This window comes from Ammospiza nelsoni, chromosome 1 (genome assembly GCF_027579445.1).
Source record: "Ammospiza nelsoni isolate bAmmNel1 chromosome 1, bAmmNel1.pri, whole genome shotgun sequence".
Classification (NCBI taxonomy): domain Eukaryota; kingdom Metazoa; phylum Chordata; class Aves; order Passeriformes; family Passerellidae; genus Ammospiza; species Ammospiza nelsoni.
The window spans coordinates 129,029,692-129,051,523 of record NC_080633.1 but is presented as its reverse complement, the minus strand read 5'-3'; the positions used below and the strand labels follow the sequence as shown (position 1 = coordinate 129,051,523).

Below are 21,832 nucleotides of genomic sequence, written 5' to 3'. Positions count from 1 at the left end.
TTGTCAAGGGTTGCTGTATTGTGGAAGGGTCATGCACTTCAGCTGCTGTGTTGTATCCAGAAACATTGCAGCCCAACTGGCTCTGGTTTTATCAGATAATATTCTAGAATTATACATTTTGCCACAAATCCTTAAAACAATGTAACTGTCTGACTTTTTGTATTGCAAAATCCATGTATGTCCTATTGAGAGAAATACAACATTCCTCTTTTCTTCATTAAAAAAATGACTTTCATATTTGATGAATATTTTTGAACCCATTCTCTGTCACACAAGAATGGCAGAAAATCTCAGAAAAAAATACATTTTCTTTTAGCCTGACAATTCTGCACTACCTCTAAATAACTTATGCCTGTTATATTGTGGTAATACACATTAGGGTAAGTGCAGAGCAATCCATGGAAATCCATTTTCTTTCCTTGCTACAAACTTACACATGTGCATGCTTGAAGATACTGACATACTCAAAACAAAGGGGATTCAAAGAGAGAATCAAGATGCCTAGTGTATAATCTTGGGTCATATGAACTAACATAGCCATACTACTGCCTTTATGTATTGTGCCATCATTCCTTTCACTCATATTCATGCATTTTAGATTTTAGCAAAAAGAGTTGTTTAGAACCAGTTGTCTTTAAGAGTGCCTTGGCATATGTGTTCCGGGGCCTGTAGTATGGTAGTGTGTGAAAGGATTATTTGAGGACCTTTTTCTCTTCCATTTCCCACTAATTTCCCATTCTAATGGATCTGAAAGTCTTGCCTTTCAACAGCATGACTCTGTTCCAGGTTTCTAGATTTCACTCAAGCTGTGTGAAATATCTTTAGCCAATATGCTGTCCCCCATAGAAAGTAACATCCTTTTTGAGGAACAGCTTCTTGTTTCCTGAGCCAGCTTGTTCTTCTGGTCGCTAGCTGCTCTCTGCCTTCAGGAAGAAGTGACACAAGTTAGGAATCTCTATAAAGAAACAAGATGTTATTAAGTGACTGTTGTGTAGTGACTTTTGTTTGTGTTAGAGTTTGGCTCCCTTCATGGAAATAAGTCTCTAATATTATTTCCCCACTTTGCACATTTTGACCATTTTAATATGCAAGCTGGAATGAACAGAAAAGTTTATATTCACCTCCTTTACTATGGTAGAGTCAGTGCTCATTTTTTAGCATTGTCTGAGCATTTTTCTAGGGTAAGAATGAAACAGAAAAGCTAGATTGATTCCTGGATACGGGCAGCTATAGATATGTATACACATTTATATACACACGTAGCTGTGTCTCATTAGCATATTGAAATATTATGACTTGTGTGCTCAGTGGACAAGCCTAAAGGCAGGATCAGTTTTTGAAAATTCAGTGCCTTCTGCTCATTTCTCTGGCAATTTTTAAAATAACAGATACTTGGAAATTTATAAGATAAGGCAATGACTTCAGCTTCCAAAAAAGAATGTTTTCAGACACACCACAAATATTAAAAGTAACCAAACATATCAATTAAACATATCAATAGGTATTTGATATGCCCAGCAGAACAAAGGTGGCCAATTCTCCCTTGATAGAATAGCAATAAATTATCATGTAGTTCTTGAGATCTTGGGCATCAAGGAAAGATATATTGCAGATGGGAATTTTCAAGGTATTTTTTACTTCAGAGGTGCATCTGTAGTTGGACAGCAGGCACCTTTCCTCTGGGCAATGTGGAATGCAGGGGCTGCTCACAATCATTCCATCATCAAAAAAATCACCCTATTAAGGATACCTCATACCTCTTGATGTTACTGTGTTTATATACTTCAGGAGTAATGGTAGTAGTCCCACTGAGGTCTTCAGTCTGCTGAGATCATGGGTGGGTTGAAATGACTGTAAACACAGACATTCATCACTAATTAATCCCATGCCTATTTCACAGAGTACCTTGGCACAATAAAAGGCGTTAGCTTTCGGAGCACTGGTGTACATTAAATCAGTTAATTTTTTTTGCCAGAAGTAGTTGCAGCATCAGATTTAGCCTTAATTAAACTTTGTAAAACTTAACTTTGGCATATGCTTGATATGTAGGGAAATCATAATTGTGTTCTTTGCAGTACATGTTAACAAAAAAAGAGTGGCTCCAGCTTTGCTGTTGGGTATTTATTATGTAGAGTTCACTAACTTTTTTCTTATTCCATCTCCTTGATAATCTCAGGGCAAAAAATAAAGGCTCATTATCTATAATCTTTGATCATTGATACTTGTTAATAAAGGCAATGTGATTTAGACTGCCCTAAATTTTATCCCTTTATATTTTTTAAAATGTCAATCCCAAGCATTAATTCTGATAGTCACAATAGTTTTATTTTACCATGAGAGTACAGAGCAAATGTAGCGACAGAGCAATATTTCACTGTTGAAATACAGCAGAAAAATACAACTTCTGTTCCAAGCACACAGAGTCTAAATTATGAAATTACATATGAGTCCAGAGGGGGAAGCACAGAAGAACAAAGAGATGTTCCACGGGACATAGGTACAACACAGTGCTGGAGACATCTTGACAACAGAGAATGAATACTAAGGGGAGATTTGAGGAGAGAAAATAAGGTATCTTTGTGAATGTTTCTGGAGAGCTATTTTCAGGCATTCAAGACAATGAGGACAAAACATGAGGTCCTTGCTAAAAATACATCAAGTGCATGAGGGGCAAGCTTGATGATCAGGAGTTGATCTTTCAGTCTTGAATGAGAGATGATAAATGTGATAAGGAACATGTGCCAAGATACTAGGAAGTAAGGATGAATTATAGACAACTATGTAAAAGAGAGTGTAACTTTTTACTGAAATGTGGAGTAAGATGAGAGAACCAAATAGAAAGGCTATGAAACTTACCTTTTCTCTAGTATCCTGGAAGGTGTTATTGGGTTAATTGCCAGGGCTGGAGAAAAGCACTGCAGTATCTGTCATTTGAAATGGTGAGAGAGTGGACAAAGAAATTGTCTATGTGGGTGGACAGAGGGCAGAGATGGGAAATAAAAAGCATGTGCAAGTCACAAAGTTTTGCTATGTATTTGGAAGGAATCAGTGATATCCTGTTTGAAAAAAGAAAGTAAATTCTAAAAGATAGTAGAAGGAATAGAGCTGATTAAGTAAGAAGATGACACAACCAAGAAAGAAAAATTTGTTGTGGAAAAATTCAGCTGGGATGTAATTTTGCAGAGCACTTAAAAATTCAAGAAACAGAGTGCAATGCATGGCTTTAAGTAATGTATTTATTCAGCTGAACCCTTATTTCTTTCCAAAGGTTCTTAATGCTTTTTTGCCCCTTCCACTGTTAGGTAAAAAGATTCATTTCAAATTTACTTTCTAGTTCTAGTTCATTCAGTAAAAAAAAGACTTTAGAGAATTTAATTTGTAGGTTTTAAAACTGATTCCTGATGAGTATTTGTTCCTTAGTTTATCATTAAATTCTAATTTTAGTATTTCAGGTTTTATGACCCTTCCACTGTAACTGCAGCTATTAACAGTTAAATGCAGTATTTTTTCTGGAAGAAAAAGCATTTCAATGCAGTCTTTGCAAGCTCCTTCACAGGGATGGAAGCCAGTAATGGTTTTGAAAGTCTTTATTCTGGTAAAAATATAAAAAAGTGTACAAAAGATAACAGACACTAAGAATCCATTTTCAATTGTATGTGCTGTTTGGTTTTTAAAGTTATTTCAAAAGTGTTTTAATGATTGCTTCAACTAGACTATTCAATGACAGAAGTTAATCGTGTCTAACCTTTGTAGCCACATGATTGGAAGAGAAATTGCATGAGCAGTCTTTTGGCAGAATTGCAGTAAAGGTAGTCTGTGCCTCCAACAGAGATAGATAGATAGATAGATAGATAGATAGATAGATAGATAGATAGATAGATAGATAGATAGATAGATAGATGGATGAAGTTCACCCAGTGTCATTTCTGCCATGGAAGGAGAGAGAACCTGGGTCCAGTTATGCCAATGTTGATGTAGTTTTCAGGGAAAGCTTGCCTGCAGCTCTCAGCAGATGTTGGTCTTTTTCAACTTTTTAACGTGACAGCCAAGTGGTCTTGCCATTCCTGGGATGAGAATGGCAGTTTGCAGTACAATGTTCACCAGCTCTTTTCAGCTGCAAAATGTTGCATTATCCAGGCAATTGGGGCAGGTGTGATGCGCTGGGTCCTTGAACAAGAAGCAGGAGCTTTCTGTCTCTCTAACATAACTCTTCTGTGCTCTTATGACTAGATAAGCAGAGCTGCTTGCATATTGCTAGTCTGTGTCTTTAAAAACAGAGGACTCAAAAAAAGCTTTTTCAGTAAAACTTTCCTCGTATTATTCATCTGGGTGGATTCTGTTAGGAATTTATGAAAAAAACTCTTGCCCATTTAAAGCTTACATTCAAGGCCACTACTTTTCAATGTAAGATTTTTACCTTTAATTTTCTACAGAAAGGCAAATATTCAAAAGCTATAAATTCATAGAGCTGCTTGGTCTGTACCAACACACATGGACAATAGTTCAGCCATTTGTTTTTTTACATTTTCATAGATGAAATTTAGAAGTGAATTATCTATATCTTCTGGAAAAATACTATGGAAAAATATGCAGAAGATCAATGGTTCCAAACAGAATTGAATGAGCAATTATATTTGTTTTGAAATCTGTACTGAGGAAAGAATAAAAATAATTTAAGAAATCTATTAAAGTCACCTATTTCTAAGTTATTTGTCACTGTCTATAGAACCCTTGGAGATTTATTTTTCCTGCTACTTTGGAGTAAATACAAAAGATATACAGGCTCCTTTACAGTTAGTAAAATGATTTTGATACACTGGGATATCATAAATTAATGAATTTGGAAGTATACATTATTAACAGGTGAACAGTAAAAATAAGTTATTTGAAACAGTCTGCAGCTTTGATATCCAGCAGGGAACTCAGACATTTTTACTTTGACTGCAATGCAATATCTTTGAGACTGCTTCTCTCTCCATGAAATGAAGCCTGCAATTTTACCTCTGTTGAGTCAGCTCAGACCTGTGATCCATAAAGCACTCCTGATCCATGGTGCACTCCTGTTGCTAAATTTTATTTTAAAACAGTGCGTCAGTAGTTTATACAAAACAAAACCACAAGAAATGAAGGGAGAAAGCCCTGTAGACACTCAAGGAAGCAGAGATGAAGGAAAAAAAATTAAAATGAGGGTTTGAAGCAAATATAAATTTTGAAATTAGTTTTTGCACTTTTAAGTGTGTTATAAAAAGATTAATTTTCTAAAAATATTTAAAACTAGATTGAATCATAAGGTTTTTAATTGACAGACTTTTTAATATTTATTTGTACAGGACTGAGCACAACAGATCTGGTGACAAGAATAGCAACAGCAAAAAGTGGTGTAGAAACATATAAAAACAAGGGATTGAATATTGAAGAATATAAGGCTTTTCTTTTTTGGACGTTATGATTGAACAGATATGGCTCTGTATTAGTGATGCAGTTTTCACTCTTTTTACCTGAGTATTATTCTAATAGAATAGTGATAAGATTCTGTAAAATTAATACATATTGCTAAAAATGTACTTCATAAAAAAATATGAATATGCTTATCACTTAGCCTTCTAAGAAGCAAACATAAACTCCTTCATGTTACTTCTTAGAAGTATTTCTAAAATGCAGTTGCTGGATTTGTGATATTGTCTTTGAAGCACATTGCCAGGCCCATCTAGCAAGTGCTGTATTTGACTAAGGATAAGGGGCCCAGTGCTGCTCTTACTACTGTGTTCTTTATAGCTATGGAAAGATAATGCTCCAGGGGTTGGGCATTGCCCATAGATCTGTTTTTAATGGTTTCTGACCAAACATATTAACATTTTCAGTAATTTCACTGCATGTTCATACTTCTCCTAAAGCCCGTAAGGTGCCAGCTAAACAAGCTGGGAGATTTCATCCGGTTGCCCCGAGGAGGAAATCAAACTTCCTTACAAATACCACTGAGAGCCCAGCACTTCCCAGACAGCAGCCATGGCATAAAAATGACTCCTGTGGAGGCCCAAGGTAAAAAAGAGGAAAGCTGCTTCAAACTTGCATGGTGTGCCATGTACACACTGTCTCAGCAGGGACATTTGGTCATAGACATGCCTTCTCCAGCTCAGAAAAACAAAGGTTTCAGGCTCATGTTCAGAAACATGTGAGACACCTTTTCTCACATTTTCTTTTTTATGATGGTCTTAAGTTTTCTGTATGCTTTTATAATTTCCCCAGAGACCAAAAGTGACTCAAAGTCATTTTGTCAAAGTGACAGAAGTCAGACAGGCAAGATCATGGTGTCCCAGATAATGTCTCTTTGGTTGAAGTAATTGCGGCTTCAGATTTCTTGCTCGTGTCCATTTAGTTCTCAGTCCCAGAAGATCAATTCAGAGACATGCTTTGAGTTTTGGAGATGTTAGCAGTGCCTATTCTGACCCTGATTTTTCAGAGTCCTCAAGCAACCTGCATTCACAAGGATGAAGGAAATGTTAGAGTTGTTTTATTCTTTAGACAGCCATTTCCTCATACATGCATATAAACATTAAAATGAGCCTGAGCATATTCCCTTTGTGCAGTACTAATCAAAGAAATGCATTCTTTCATGAGTGAAGTATAGATGCAGCTATAGTGAGATCCATATTGCTGACAGAAATTTATTTAAATAAAGACTTTTCAAGGCATTTGGATCTTCCCTGTGTATTATGTGATTTTTCTCTTCGTGTAATCTCAGTAGTTCATCCTGTCTAGTTCCCCTATGTCTATCTTACAAAGTTTTCTAACTGTCAATGAGTTTTCTAAATAAATAAATCTCCCTCACAGCAATTTCAGTTTAGCAAGATGATAAATCATAGTACTTCTTACCCTCAGGCAAAACATTATGTCTCTTACCTCTGTATATTTTTGAGCACTTCAGCCTTCAAGTCTGAATTTTTTTTTCACTTTCCTGACTTAATTTTACATTATTTCTCTGGTGATTTGAGGTCTGGGACACATAATGGATTTAATGTCTGGTTTAGCTATTCACTGCTTGCTTTCCATTTCATAGAGCTCTATTCAGCCCTTTGAGAAACAACACTGAGCAGCACTAAGCAAGTTTGCAGTGTAGATTGTGACATAGCAGTGTAAATACAGAAAACTGGGCCCTCTCCTCCCTCCCTGTTGTAAGAATAATTAAATAGCAGGCTGGAACAGGCACACAACATTTAAATTTCAGATGAAGTACATGCAAGGCACATTTCTGCAAGAGAACAGTCTCGATTAAATCAGGTTGCTCATGATCAGTTTTAATTTAGCAAGCTAGTTGGTACCCAGTTTTTACAAACTGTTTCTTTGCCACACTGGGTTAAAGAAGATGCTTTCTAAGCTCAAAGAATTTGGATGTTATTCAAAGTTCACTCAGTCTTTGACTGCAATGTACTTTATTTCCAAGCCTTCAGAGCTCATATGGACTTTTTACTAATGAATATGACAGCTGACTAATACAAGACTTCTAGACCTCAACTAATTTTCTTGCTAGACTTTTTTTGCAGAGTAAATCACTGTTTTAGTTCACTGTATCAAAAAAAAAGGGATTTCATCAAAGATTTATTAGTGTTAGCAGGGTAATAAAGCTCTTCTGTAACTTTGTAGAGGAAAAATTGAAAATTTTTATTTTAGATGAATATTAATATAATCCTCATTACAATTGCTATTTAAATTAACAGAAAATATCAACTGTATGTTTTACTTTTAAAAATATCCAATTATTCTATCAGAGAAGGAGAGAAATTATATCAAAAATCTCTGAAGCTCTGTGTATAATTCAACTGCTAGCATTTGGAAACAGCTAGCTGTTACAGTGTTTTTTCTGCATCATTCATTTGCTGTGGCTATGATTTGGAAATAATCTTATGCTCTGACCCCTGCCTCTGCCATTTATTCCTATTTGAAAAAAAAATTGCCAGAGATGTCATGGAATACTTCCATTAATTTATAATAATAAAGCAGTGTGGACAGCTTTACATCTACCAGAAAGGGGGAAATACAGCTCAAGTCAACCTATGTACTGTAGCAAGTGAGGTATTCCTGATTAGTAATGAAAGAGAGTTTTGAAAAAAGAAATTTCATATCAAAATATTGCTACTTATATTTTGAGATGTGGCCACTAGTTTTATTTGAATAGCAATATACATAACAAAATAGATTATAAAAACTGCTCTATTTTTCCTCCCAACTTTCTTGTTATAATTTCAATAAAATGAACCTAATAATTAAGTCAGTCCAGTAGCTATTAGAGATTTATACCACCAATAAGTTAATAGAAGAATTTTTGACCAAATGGATCTCCAGAGACTAAGTCATTATCATTTTGAACCTGCAGTGTCTCTCTTGGATGTGAATTGGCAGACGAGTACGAGTATTGGCCAGAAGCGCTGTTCCCATGGAAATGTTATTTCCTACATCACAGCTGTCCCCATAATGCTGCTTTTGTTAAATTTCTTCAGTTAACTAATGAAATAAGAGCATCTCTGATTGAGTTAGCAGGTCTGTTATGAATGGCATTAAAATTCATCTCCTGCTTGTAAAAAGCAGTAAACAAAGTCTTCAGTGGGTCTTCCAGTCTCACAGGAGACATATATTAGAAAATATATTTTTCAACAACTGAAAAATTTTTAAAATCCTTTCCCTAGGACATCACAGCCCACAGCTGTACTTGGCAACCTGAATTTTCACTATTATGGATGCCTTATTTTCATTTGGGATCATTAACAGAGAGCTAAGCTGGAAAGCAATAATATTAATTTTGCTTTGACTTTGAATTAAAGAAATAAGGAAACCTGCAAGGTCTGCCAAATGACTTGTGTAAATCTGATTCTCTGATGCATATGTTTATGGCAGAGCAATGAGATTAAAAATTGTGATTTCTAATACTGCTGTAAAGACTGGTCTCCCCTCAGTCTCCTCCGGAGTGAACGCACCAAGTAACCTGATCTGCTTCTCATATGGCTTCTCCTCAAGGCCCTTCACTATTCATTGCCATTTGGGTGCCCTCTGATGCTTTTATATCTTTCTTTTATTGTGGTGCCCAAATTTACCCCCAGCACTCGAGGTGAGGCTGCCCCAGAGCAGAGCAGAGCAGGACAATCCCCTCCCTTGCCCGGCTGGTGATGCTGTGCCTGGTGCCCCCCAGGACACCCCTGGCCCTCCTGGCTGCCAGGGCACTGCTGGCTCATGGTCAGTTTGCCAGTGGCCCCCAGGTCCCTTTTGGTGGTGCCGGTCTTTGTTTCCCAGTCTGTATGTCCAATCCCAGGGGCAGAATCCAGCACTTGTCTTAGTTAAACTTCATATGGTTGGTGATTTCCCAGACTTCTAATTTGTCAAAGTCTTTGCTGAGCCTTTCTGTGTTCAAGGGAGTCAGGAGCTTCTCTTAATCTAGTATCATCAGCAAACTTAGGAATACTTTTGACGTCACAGGTCTCTGTCAGTCTGACTCTCCTCAGCTGGCTAACATAGTATATTTTTAAGAATACTGTTTCGTGGCTACAGCTCTCATACTCCACCATTGGCTTTAAATTACAAATCTATATAGATATCCTATTGTAATTTCTTTTCTAATGCCTTATTTTTCTCTTGTGATTTTTTAAAGGACTTTCTTCTTTATCTTTGAGAATATATTCCTCTAAAGTGTATGCATCTTTCCTTTTGCTTTTTTCACTGGAAAACTGAAGTGTCTGAAAAGATATTTACACTAAGACCTGTCTGCAGCTCTTGGTTTCCTCAAGAGCTCTCCTGGATTTTGGGATAGTGCGTGAAGCAACGCTCTTGTGTGAGCTTTGTCCTTCATTCTGCTCTTGTTGGTTGTTTGGTCCTGTTAAGCCAAAGGCAGTGGCCTGGCTGCCACCTTCACTCAGCTCTTGCTCTAGGCTGTGGGCTGCCACATAGCTGGGGTTGTGTGCTGATTTTGTTCTTGTTTTCATTCTAATAATAGTATTATTATGTCATTATGCACATACTATTTGGACTAGGATAATTACTTTATTTCCCCCTTTATTTTGTTCTTCCCCTCAGCATCTGGCTGCATATTTTCTTTGCTGAGGATATTTTTAAAATTATTATTATCTTATTAGACACCTTGAGAACCCTATTTTTACTTCATATCTATTCATTACCTCATACAATTTCATAAATTACTTTTATATAATATCTATTTTAAAATACTCTTGCATGTATTTAGCTGGATGTCTGTGAGATTAGATTTGTGTATATGTAATACAAAGAAAACTTCCAGTAATTTCTGTTTCCTGTTAAGGAAAAAGACTGTATGATTTACTCTCTAAATTATACTCTGAGGTCAACATTTCTATTAGTTCAGAAAGGAACCAAATCTAACATACAATACCCAGTTTTTCTGAGAATGATCCATCTGTGGCACTGTCAAAAGGTGGGCTGGGTAGAAGCATGGTTTCTGCTGGAGAGGGTATCAAGTATGTGCCAAGAAAAATTAGTAAATGAGGGTTTGGATGGCCAGAAAGGATTCAAAGTGCTGCTGGAGGAAGTGCTCATGACCACTTTAGGTTTATTTTGAGGCACTATAAACCACTCATAACTCTCCTAGTATGTATTTCTCAAAGTTTTTTTGCTAAGAGAGGAATTGGAGAAAACCAAAGTCCCTGCTATGGGATGGTTTTCCCCAAGGGCTGTTTGCTGGTTATGACTGTAGCAAAGATGTATTCCCTGCTGCTTTTAGAGAAGGGGAAAACCCCCAAGCCTTTAATTGAAGAAAATAGTTTTAGAGTTCGACTGGGAAAAAAAAAATAGAGGCTTGTGAATGAATTTTAGTATCAGCCATTTGTACTAGTATTTGGTATATCCACTTAAATCTAAATCCCATCCTTTCTTCTCATTTGAATTCCCTTTCCTACCTTTCTTAAAAAGTTGGCCAAGAGAAGGTGTCTGACTGAAGCCTACATCATTACTGGCAGCAGTACACAGCAAAACATTTTGTGGTACAGAAGCCAAGAAGCAAGCTTTAGTAATTCAAAACAATTTCATAGATAAGTGCACAGTGAAACTATAGCAACCAGCCTCTTTAAAGACACTGATTTCTTTAATAAGGGCAACTACTGTAATCCATTTCACTTAAATAGAACTATAAATCTTGGAAAGGACACAAAAAAACACCTCAAAGACACATTCAACCCAGGAAATGGTGACTTTCTTTTCAGTGTAACTTTTATACTAAAATTCAGAATATTTCTGTTTCCACTGATGACATAGGGCTTTTATTGAATGGTAATAACACTTACAAAACAATGCATTGATTACTGTTTGCTATATGATAGGAACTCACTGATTTTCTGGGTATTATTTTTGAAAAAATGGATCACTGAAATAGGTTGTTCTGTAAGCAGTGAAAAACTTACTTCCTCCACCAGTCTGCATCTGTGAATTAGCTTCCACTAAGAGAGATTCTATGACTTCTTCTGCCATCTTTCCCCAAAGAGACATGCATAAGATCTCTCTCCAGGGATCTGTTTTCAAAACAGTTTTAGAAACTAAATAGTTTAGTTTCCTACTGCTCTGTCAAATTTATCTGATTTTAAAAAATACTGAAAAGAGAGAGACCTGACTGAAAGCACACATTAATCATATTTCCTTTGAGAATTTGGATTATAAACAGCATTATTGGATAAGGGGTTCTAATGTTCTGATTCTTAGTTAAATTTTGCTTAAGATAAAGTTGAAGATACTAGCTCTTCACAGCCATGTTTTTCCTAGACCTCTAGTATTTTTACATGCAAGATAATGTTGAAACTGAGAATTGGTTTCAGTGTCATCTGTTTTCTTTGACTGAATTCTTAGAGGTGTTAGTTTGATTAAAAATACAGCATGTGAAGCTATCATCTAACAAGTAAGTTAACATGGTGCTAATAAGACACAGAAATACAAATTCTCTTTTACTGTTTCCCTGCCTTCCTCTTTACCCACATCCTATCCCACTCGTCCCTTGGTGATAAATGTACAAATGAGAGTCACTGTGTACTAACACATAACAACACAGAGAGCTAAAAGAGAGTAAGAAAAAAGCTTTCAGGTTACCACTTTTCAGTATTTTGTGATTGTGTGTCCAGGCAAGGCCACCATGATTCTCTCTCAGCTTTGTTTTGTGTTTCTCCATCTGCTGACCCCAACTCTTATTCATATTTTTCCTTGTGCCTTCCCTGAGAAGTACACTCAGCATTTTTCGATGGCAAAGGTCTACTTCTGCTGTGAACCAACTCTTAGCTTTCCCTTTGGGTTGTGGCTAAGCTATAAGTATTTATCTACTTTTGAGTGCACTGCATTAATTCCATAGACAAGTTACTGACAGAATATTGAAAAAAACTGACAGAGTATTGCAAAAAAACTTCATAAAGAAACAATAATTCCTTCCTTTTATGAAATTGATTTCAGGCCATTATAGGTAAGGGAAAAGGAGTATATATATTTTTCTATACACATAAAAATTTGTTCTAGAGACATTTGCTGAGCACTAAAGTTCTGACAACAGCTTTAGCATGTATTTGAAAATCTGTTTAAGAAGAAAAAAGTATTCATTTTAGCATTTATATATATTGATGATTTAACAAAAAATAATTTCCCCTGGGTTCCAGAAATATTCCACAGTTTTGTGGATTGTTTGAAATGGAGTCTCATGGGGACTTTTTGGTGAGAAGTACTGTAATGAAAAGAATAATAAAGGTCTAAGTTCTGTGAAAGATCTTCATTGATATAGAAAATTCTCTGTATATTTTCAGCCCCACATGTCTCCCAGAGCTTCCAGTTCTGGATATTTGTTCAGATACCTACCAATTAGATGTCAGGGCAAAATTTGGATAAGTGCTGTTGTCATCAGTGTAGATGGCCATTTCTGAGGAAAGGAAAAGTCTCTTAGCCTGGACAGATCAGGTTCCCCTGGTACCCCTGAAATGCTGCAGCGGACAGTTCAGATGCAGCCACACAGAGCACGTTCACAGAGCTTCTAAACAAGTACAAAAGATACATTAGAATTGAATTCCATTTTATCAGTACTGATGATCTGTCCACATAACAGTCAAGTGTTGTGTGAAATGCATATCTAGTACTTGTATTTGTTGATGCAGAGATGGAGGAAAAACCTGTGGGTGTTCATTGCTGTATGATGAACTGAGATAAACCAGATTAATGAGAACATCCTTGAAATGTCTTGATGGCTAGTAATCAAAACTGGGCTTCAGACTGAGGCTCTTTTCCACTCAGTAAAGAATCAAGTGTCTGTTTCCCAGAGGAATATAGGTTATTTGTGTGTATATATGTGAGAAGAAGAGGCACGTAGCATAGCACTGAGGCCAGAACTTAAATTTTCCAAGCAAGAAGTATTATATCATATATGGATGCATTAATTCTTTGGTATGCTTTTGCTGGAAATAAGTTTTTAGTCAATCAGTTAATAAGAGCTTGTTATTTAAAACACAATTTTGATGAGTCAAGTATGTTTACAGTGGACCAGCCAAGACCCTAGAATTAAAGTTTCTCCTTTTACCTCTTAAAACCAAACCCTATCTGTGTGATTAACTGCTTTTACCCTCTAGTCTCCCAAAACCTTCCATCTGAAACCTGTCCTTTTCTGTCTTCCCCTTTTTACTCTTTGTCTGCACTGTTTATCCATCAACTGGCTGACAGTGTCTTTACATCCAAAATGCAAAGCAGACAGATGGCCATCTCAGGAAAGAACATGACAAAGAGCACCAGCATCAGCGGGGAGATGTACACGCTGGAGAAGAATGATGGCAGCCAGTCGGACACGGCGGTGGGCACTGTTGGTGGTGGCAGCAAAAAGAGGCGCTCCAGCATTGGTGCCAAGATGGTCGCCATCGTGGGGCTGTCCAGAAAGAGCCGCAGCACGTCACAACTCAGCCAAACTGGTAGGAACTACATTTTTTTTCTCTCTCAAATAGTCAGTTAAATGTGCATAATATAATACTTATGTATTACAGTTTAATCATTTGAAGATCCTGTTGAAGTTGCCTCATCAACAATATTCTATGGAATGAAGAAAATGGTCAATTATCTTTTTCCTCTGAACATTTACTAATTTTTTTTTTCAGCAAAGATCCTTTACAGGTTGGACTGAAGCTTTTATCCTCTGCTTGCTGGAACCTGCTTAATACACTAATTCCTTACTTTTCAGCTTTTCAGGAACCAGCATGAGCTGTACTTTCATTTGGGGGGATTTCTTACTGAAGTTTCTGAAGGGTCGCTGAAATGCTGCAAAATGCCTTTGGTTTTGTCACAGATAGTGTTTGTGTATTTCAACATAAGGTTTTTTCACCTTTAAACATACAACCTTATTTTGAAACAAAGCAATTTTCCTGAACAAAATTATATGTTCTATTACTTTAGTGCAAATGTTTTATTGTGTTTTGATTACTTTCTTTTCAGCCTACAAGCCTATTCGCCATCCGTAGAAATTTTCCTCATTTCTGTTTCTCTCAATTAAAATTGGATACTTCAATGTGCTGCCTAGGAAAATGGAGAGTTTTTCTGCTTTGATGTCTAAAGCACTTAAAATCTTACATTTTTTTTTCTATTTCTTCCTATTCTGGGGAAAATCCATATAATGCACTCTGAAAAGCTCAATGTCAAATAATGACACTGTATAGGACAAGTGTATTTTACATGGAAAAAAGTTACTTGTGTTTCAATAATATTAATATAAAAGAAGTATTTAATCACTTTATATAAGTATGCATATATAAATATATAATATATATTTCAAGGTGTATGCAGAAGATATGTTGTATTCTCAGTATTTAAGAAAAAACTGTTGTAATTCTTTCATACAGTTCAATGTAAGTTTACAGTGCCCTGCTGTGTGAGGTCCCATCTGAAGGTCTCCATTGTGCCAACCACCATTCAAACACAGATAAGAGATTTCTCTGTTCTTTCCAAACCAAAGTGATAAGAGTTTTCATGTACAACAAGATGGAGCAAAACAATGATTTGCACTGTCAGAAAATGTGGTAAATTTTTCAAGTAAACTTTTGGGGGCTGTGAGTGGGATTTCAAGTACTGTAAAGAGTAGAACTAAAAAAAGAAAGGAAAAAAGGAGAGGTAACAATGTGGAAGAGGGTGGGAAGCTTGTCTTTGTGACTTATTGAATGCAGTACGAACAGGAGGAAATGAAGAAGAGGAAAAATAATGTCTGTAGGGAAAACCCAGAATACCATGCAGACACTGATGACTCCATTAGTAATCTGTTAGTAGACAAGACTTTGCAGCAACCTTGTTCTTTTACCAGTTCACTTGCAGGACAGGTTCATGTACATTTCTATTTTCTTTGAAATAAATGACAGATAAAAGATGAAATCACCTTTGGACAATTCTGGGAAATGTCTGGTTAGGCAAGAAAAAAAAATTGATCTCTTGCTTACCTGGAAGTCTAAAATTTTGTCTTCTGATAGTACAGAGCTATGTAACTGTACAGATGCATTTGAATATCAAATCATATACCATGCACTACATTACTTTTTATTATCTAATCTGGTCTCTCTTGCCATAAGAGCTATTAAATGAAGGATATCAGTTCTTTGTACATTGCTCAAGTATGTCTCAGCACTAGAGAGAATCTGTATTGTGTGTCTGGTCTAGGTCTGATTTAAATACCACACTGTCTTTGTTATTTGGTACTTTTAAGCTGAAGTTTTCTCTCTGTTATATCCAATCAGTTGCCCAATGACTGATTAGATGCTCCAGTCAGGGACAAATGTGAAATTTAACTGTCTCAAAGAGTACTCAAAGTCTTTAGACCCACTGACTGTGAGTAGGGTGCTCAGACAAACTCTTGAGTGAGGAGCTGTAATTTGGTGCTGTTAGAGGAGTGGCAGGAGCTGGGGAGCTGGCATGGCTCTGGCTGGCAGCCCCTGGCCCTTGGCTGCTCCCCAGGACTGGCCTGTGCTCAGGGCTGGCCTGAGCCTGGCCCTGACCAGAGCAGCCAGAGCAGCTCCTGCTGCCTTCTCCTGGAAAAGCCCCTGGTGTTGGTTGGGAACAGGGGTGCAGGTAAGGGCTGAGGGTTGTGTTGTAGAGCTGGTACTGCACACCTGCTCCTGCTGCTCTCTTGGACAAGTGTCTCCAAGGGGCCTTGTCTGGTGGCCACATGTGGCTGCTGCTACAGGACAGCACAAGCATCTTTAATAGCTGGGTCACACAAGCATTGCTGGTTGTGGTGAGCAGGCCTGTGGCCACAGGTCAGGCCCTGGATGAGGTGCATGCATGGTGCTGTGTCTACAGTGACACAACGTGGTGGCCTGTTGGGTTGGTGAGTGTGAGGCCACACCATGAAGAAATACCTGATATGTCTTCAGATCCTTCACAAAAAGAATGGTGAGACACCAGAAGAGCTTGCCTTGTGGATGCCCCATCCCTGGAAATGTCCAAGGCAAGGTTAGATGGGGCCCTGAGCAACCCAAGTGGAGGGTGTCTCTGTCCCCTCTGCAGGGAGGTGGAACTAGATGGGGTTTAGGGTCCCTTCCAACACAAAGTGCTCTGTTTCCATCCATTGGTACATCTTACAGAAAATGTTGGACACCAGCATTGTACGTTGATACCAGAGAATTAAAACTTTCAAATAAGGTGTTTAATGAATTTATAAATTTCTCTGGCTTGTCTCATCATATTCCTTTTCTCAGATGGTGGGTGCCTGCACAAGGAATCATGTACTGGTACAATCTGGACCCAAAACACTAATTTCCTGCAGGTGTCTTGTAAGTACAGTTTTCTGGAATGGAGAGGCAGGAATTACTCAGGTGCCAGGGTACTGGTACCATGCAGAAACTGGATTAAGTATATAAATTTCCTAGGTACTTTCTGAAGACATTATATCCTATAATATGACTGGCTAAGTATCTCCTTACAGATCAGGCTTGAAAAAGCATACCAGTATCAGAAGATAACACTACTTCTATAAAAAGTTATATATATATATATATATATATATATATATATATATATATATATATATATATATATAGTGTGTATATATATATATGTATGTATGTACGTGTGTGTATATATATATACATATATATATGTGTATATATATATATACACATAACTTTTTTTTATACTATCTCTGGGACACAGATAGTATTTCCATATGAGCACACAGAGATACTATCTGTATCTCTGAAGTTTTTTCAAGTGTTTTGTAAAGCACAGTTTTACTTCAGTGGTTTTCTTCATTCATATTTTATAACTAAATCTATGCCAGAAGTTTTTCTGAAAGTAGGTCATCATAACTGTTTTCAGGACTGTGTATCAGACTTACAGTATATGCCTTATAAGGTCAGTTTTAAATGCTTTTTCAAATTATATTTATAATGTTTCTTGTTATTTCATAGTGTTAAGAAGATGACACTCAAAATAGATACAGAAATTGGTTTTTTATTCTGCTCTGTATTCCTTTTCAGGTAGGAACAGTTGTTTTATGGGTAAAGAGCATGACACAAAAGTAATTTTTCATACGGTAGCTTTTACTTAAGACTTCAGTAAATGACAAGATTCTGAAGAGTAGAGCAGCAAGATAAATTAGAATTTATTTTATTTCTGGTTCCTGTACGTTTCCAGGGCTCCTGATAGCTAAAGGTATACTCGTCATTCTTGAGTCAAGCTATGAATTCTAGAAGCAAAAATTTGATGGGTTAGAAGTTTATGTTGTAACAGGCATTCTTCCTTGTGGAAAAGACTGCTTTCTTTACTGAGGAAGACAATGCAAAATGCAATACTTAACAGGCTTAGCTATTCATATCTGGAATGAAATTATTTCCTGCTGGTCAGCCCTGAGGGAATTGATCAGACTTCTATAGAGATGCAGACCTAATTCTCAGTTATATTTCATTAATGAGTAAAATCTTTGCCATCCTCTTATCATGCCACCATAGGCATCCCTTTCAATTTACACGCACTGTCTCTGGCAGGCAGATACCTGTGTGCCTTCACTGCCCTTATTTGGCTGACATTTCTCTTTCAGCGAGGTAAATATTTTGTCTTTTCTTTAGTTAGCCAAAGCCTATTGTGTTTGTAGGCTGATTATAGCCAAGAGCCAAAGCACTTTAATGCATGTTTTCAGAATCTGGGGCGGTCCATGGATCACATATACTAAAACATCACGTGTGTATGTTGGGTGACCTGTACAGGTCCAGCGCACTCTCAGGGACTGAGACCCATCATGTCTTTGGGAATGCAATTAAAATAGATGGAATTCATTAAAAGAGATGAAAAAAGGAAGTAACAGCACAGCTTTAGAGTGACCAGTGCAGGAATGCCTTCAGAGAGGTGTAACTATGTTTGCATAGAAATCAGAGCCCTCGTGTGTCTCTGCAGAGTGCTGCTCCAAGGCGCCGCGCCCCAGAGGGCCCTGCACATGTAAACGTAACAGGTGGTGCTGGGGGCAGCTGATGCTGCATGAACTGCGCTTGCTTTGTGCCAACATGTTGCTCTATGTCACCTAAGAACCCTTGCTAGGATGCCAAATGTGGCATGAAGTTATAGGGCTGTGACATTGGAATTTTGAGACAGTGTTAAGAGATATTTTGACATCCTTCATAATTCTGCTGAGGGTAAACTTTGCCATATGTTATTGAAATTATAGTTCTCAATGGGAAAAATACAAACAGCAGTTGATTCTGTACCAACAAAATGATGATTGATGTTGTGTGAACTCAATAGTTTTTATCAAAATGAGGTATTTCCATTTTAACAAATTCTGGAGAGGTCCCAAGTGAAAAGAGATTAAAGCATTTAGAAATGTTGATGTTTCATGGCTTCATCTTAGAAGAAATGTAAGAGAACCAGGTCTCAGAGCAAAACATTTGAGTGAAATTTTATTTTATTTGTGTTTAAAAACAAATTTTGGATTCTGTATGGTTTGAAGAGAGTTGAAACTGCAGTCTGAAGTGCTGTACTTATAAGTAGAACAGTCTCACTTATGTCTGTTAGGAACCAATGACATAGCCTGTAAAAGAATTTTCTCAACTTATGGAATAGTTGAGAGGAATCTATTGGTAATATTGGTATAGAACTTCACATTTCTCAATTCAAAATTTGATTGATATAAAAATAGTCTTCTACTACACATAGAGTCAATGTTCCTATTAAAAAAAGGGTGCTTAATCACTTGGAATTGTGGTGACTAAAGGAGAAACTGACTGCCTTTCATTATCTAAAATTAGATAGTATATGGTAAGCATACAATTTACTGAATAAAAGTGTATTTGTTTGCATAAAAGACATAATTGTTTACAATGTTTACATAATTGTTATTTTCTATCCCTAGAATTAATTTATGTGATCAAAATGGCAACTGAAATTATCATCCACTACTTTTAATTTGGAAATGTATTTTAATTTTTTTATAATCATATATATAATACAGGCAATTTGAAACAAGCTATTTGTTTGGGGGTTTGTTTCTTCTCCTATCCCAGAGACAGACTGCTAATTTAATAGATTGCTTAATGTGTAGTATTACACTTGCGTCAATATTCTTGATGTCTAATCTGATTTACTTTCAAAATTAACACATAATACATTGATAGAAATATAGGATTAGCAGTTGACAAGAGATTAGGGCATATTTATCTTACTCATTAGTTGAGAATTGTGAACTGAATCCTTTACCAAAGAGAAAGCACTATTATAATAAATACATTACCAAGAGCATTAATCAGCTTTTACTAAATAAGCTCTGAAAAGTATGCTAATAAATAAAGAGACTGTAATTGCAAACTAAAAAGGCTTTAAAATGTCATTAAATTCTGTTGCTTTTCTCTACATGTAGGAAAACACTAGGAAAGGAGATATGGCAGTGAAAAATTTATGCAGATTTTCTGTAGAGGAAGTAGGTGTGTATTTGAATCTTCATATGTTCACAAAGCTTTTCTGAGAGATGGATGCAGTGAAAACAAACACAGAGTTGAGATGCCAGAACTAACTCCAGCCAATGTTAGCTGTGATCTTATACAAGTCCTCTGAAAGACATTTCTCACACACAAAGTGTGGGAGACACCTTACACCATATATGAGGAGAAACTCCAGGCAAATGAGAAGGAAGCCCTGTGGTAAAACTAGAGAGTTAGAATAAAAGACTTTATTTCAGGAAAAAAGGTGCAGATCATGTACGCCAACTGAGCCTTACTGCCTCAGTCACAAATAACTCATCAAACTTTTCTGTAATACAGTTATCAACTCAGTGAGGTACTCACCTTAAGACTTTCTCCTGCCTGTGTTAGAAGTAGAACTAATCCCCCAAGCTGTAGGCATTTATGATATAAAAAATCCTTCCTTATAATTTAAAAAATTATTTTCTGCATTTCTTTACTAAAAAGAAAGTTTCTTATATTACTACTTGAACTCATTAATAAGGGGAGGAAAAAGGAGAAAGTTCTAAGTGAGAGCAGAACATTTAGCTTGACCTTCTACAAGATTTCTTTCTTTCCATAATTAGAGGCAAAAATAGACAGAAATGTAGGGTGATCTTTCCTGGTAAGAATACTGCTTAACTATTTTTCTTTTTCAGAGTGGAAGAATTCTCATAAGATCCCTGCTAAAAAAAATAGACATCTCATAAAAACCCCAAACTATAAAGCTGTTTTATTTCTGGTTTTGCAGTAAACAAGATTTGGGAGTTTTTTGTGTTGTTACATAAGGAAAAATTTAGGCTTTCCTTAAGAAAGTTTCCATTTAGAAACTCCTTTTGGGATTTTTTAATCCCTTAGTTAACATGTGATATAATATATGAAATTTCTTTTTCATTATTCTGTGAAAGAAGGCACTGATTTCAGTCTACTGAAACTTGAGAGTCAAAAAAAAGAACTTTATAGGGCAATCTCATACCTTGGCAATTATTCAGTTTTCACTTTGCCTGAAATGTCTGTGATATTTATCTGAAGTTACAGTTCTGTGTATATATGTAGTTTATACTTCAAGAAAGAAAATTCAGTTGGGTTTTTTTCTCAGTTTAAATAATATCTCTAGTTTTGTCAATTTCGTACATAGCCACCTCAATGAACACTCTGTATTATTCTAGAAGGAAAATATTAATTTATCCATTGCTCTGTAAACCATTGTCACTAAATAACACTGGGCTGTGAAGGGAGATTTACTTCAGATCTCCAAAGGCCAGCAGGAAAAGGGCTGTAGTACTTTGCTGTTAAACAGTTATCAGAGACATGTTTTGCACACCAAAAATAAATATTACAGTTATATTTACAGATTCATTACAGCTGCATATTTTTTTTAAGTTAACATTTTGTAATAATACAGGATTTCTTTCTTTGTACTTAAATGGAATGCAGTATTAAATGTCTTTTGGCAATCTTTTGGTATCTTAAATTTATGTCTTTAACACCACTCATGCTATCAATGCTATTAATAACTGTTTGAGAAATGGAATTCTCTTTCTAAGGATAGAAGTGAATTTATAGAATAATTACCTGGAAGTAAAAAAGTCATGAAAATAGCCCCAAAACAAAAGGTAGTAATAGAGGCATGCTGTGCAGACTAATTCAGAACAGCTCTCTGGCCTGGACTGGTATCCAAGTTAAATGGATGTTGCTGTGTCACAGAAGTTCCTTTGCACTCTCCCACTGCCCCTTTCAGCTGCTGCTGGCTCTGCCTTACAGCACAGAGCTGTAGGATATCTGTAGGATAAGACAGGGAAGGAAAAGTTGCAGAACTCCTGCTTTTAAACACCCCACGGATGTGCAGCCTGTGGGAAATCACACAGGTGCTGAGCCCACAGTTGTGCTATTCACACCTGCAGGCA

At 36.6% G+C, this 21,832-nt stretch overlaps 1 protein-coding gene across 1 annotated transcript in view; it reads left to right on the top strand.

Moving 5' to 3' along the window:
• The window catches only part of RIMS2 (regulating synaptic membrane exocytosis 2), a 444,540-nt gene that overhangs the window by 376,728 nt on the left and 45,980 nt on the right, over positions 1–21,832 (top strand). Inside the window, exon 22 of the mRNA XM_059490825.1 lies at positions 13,693–13,934. Coding sequence (XP_059346808.1) covers positions 13,693–13,934 — 242 coding nt within the window. The remainder of the gene's footprint in view (positions 1–13,692; positions 13,935–21,832) is intronic.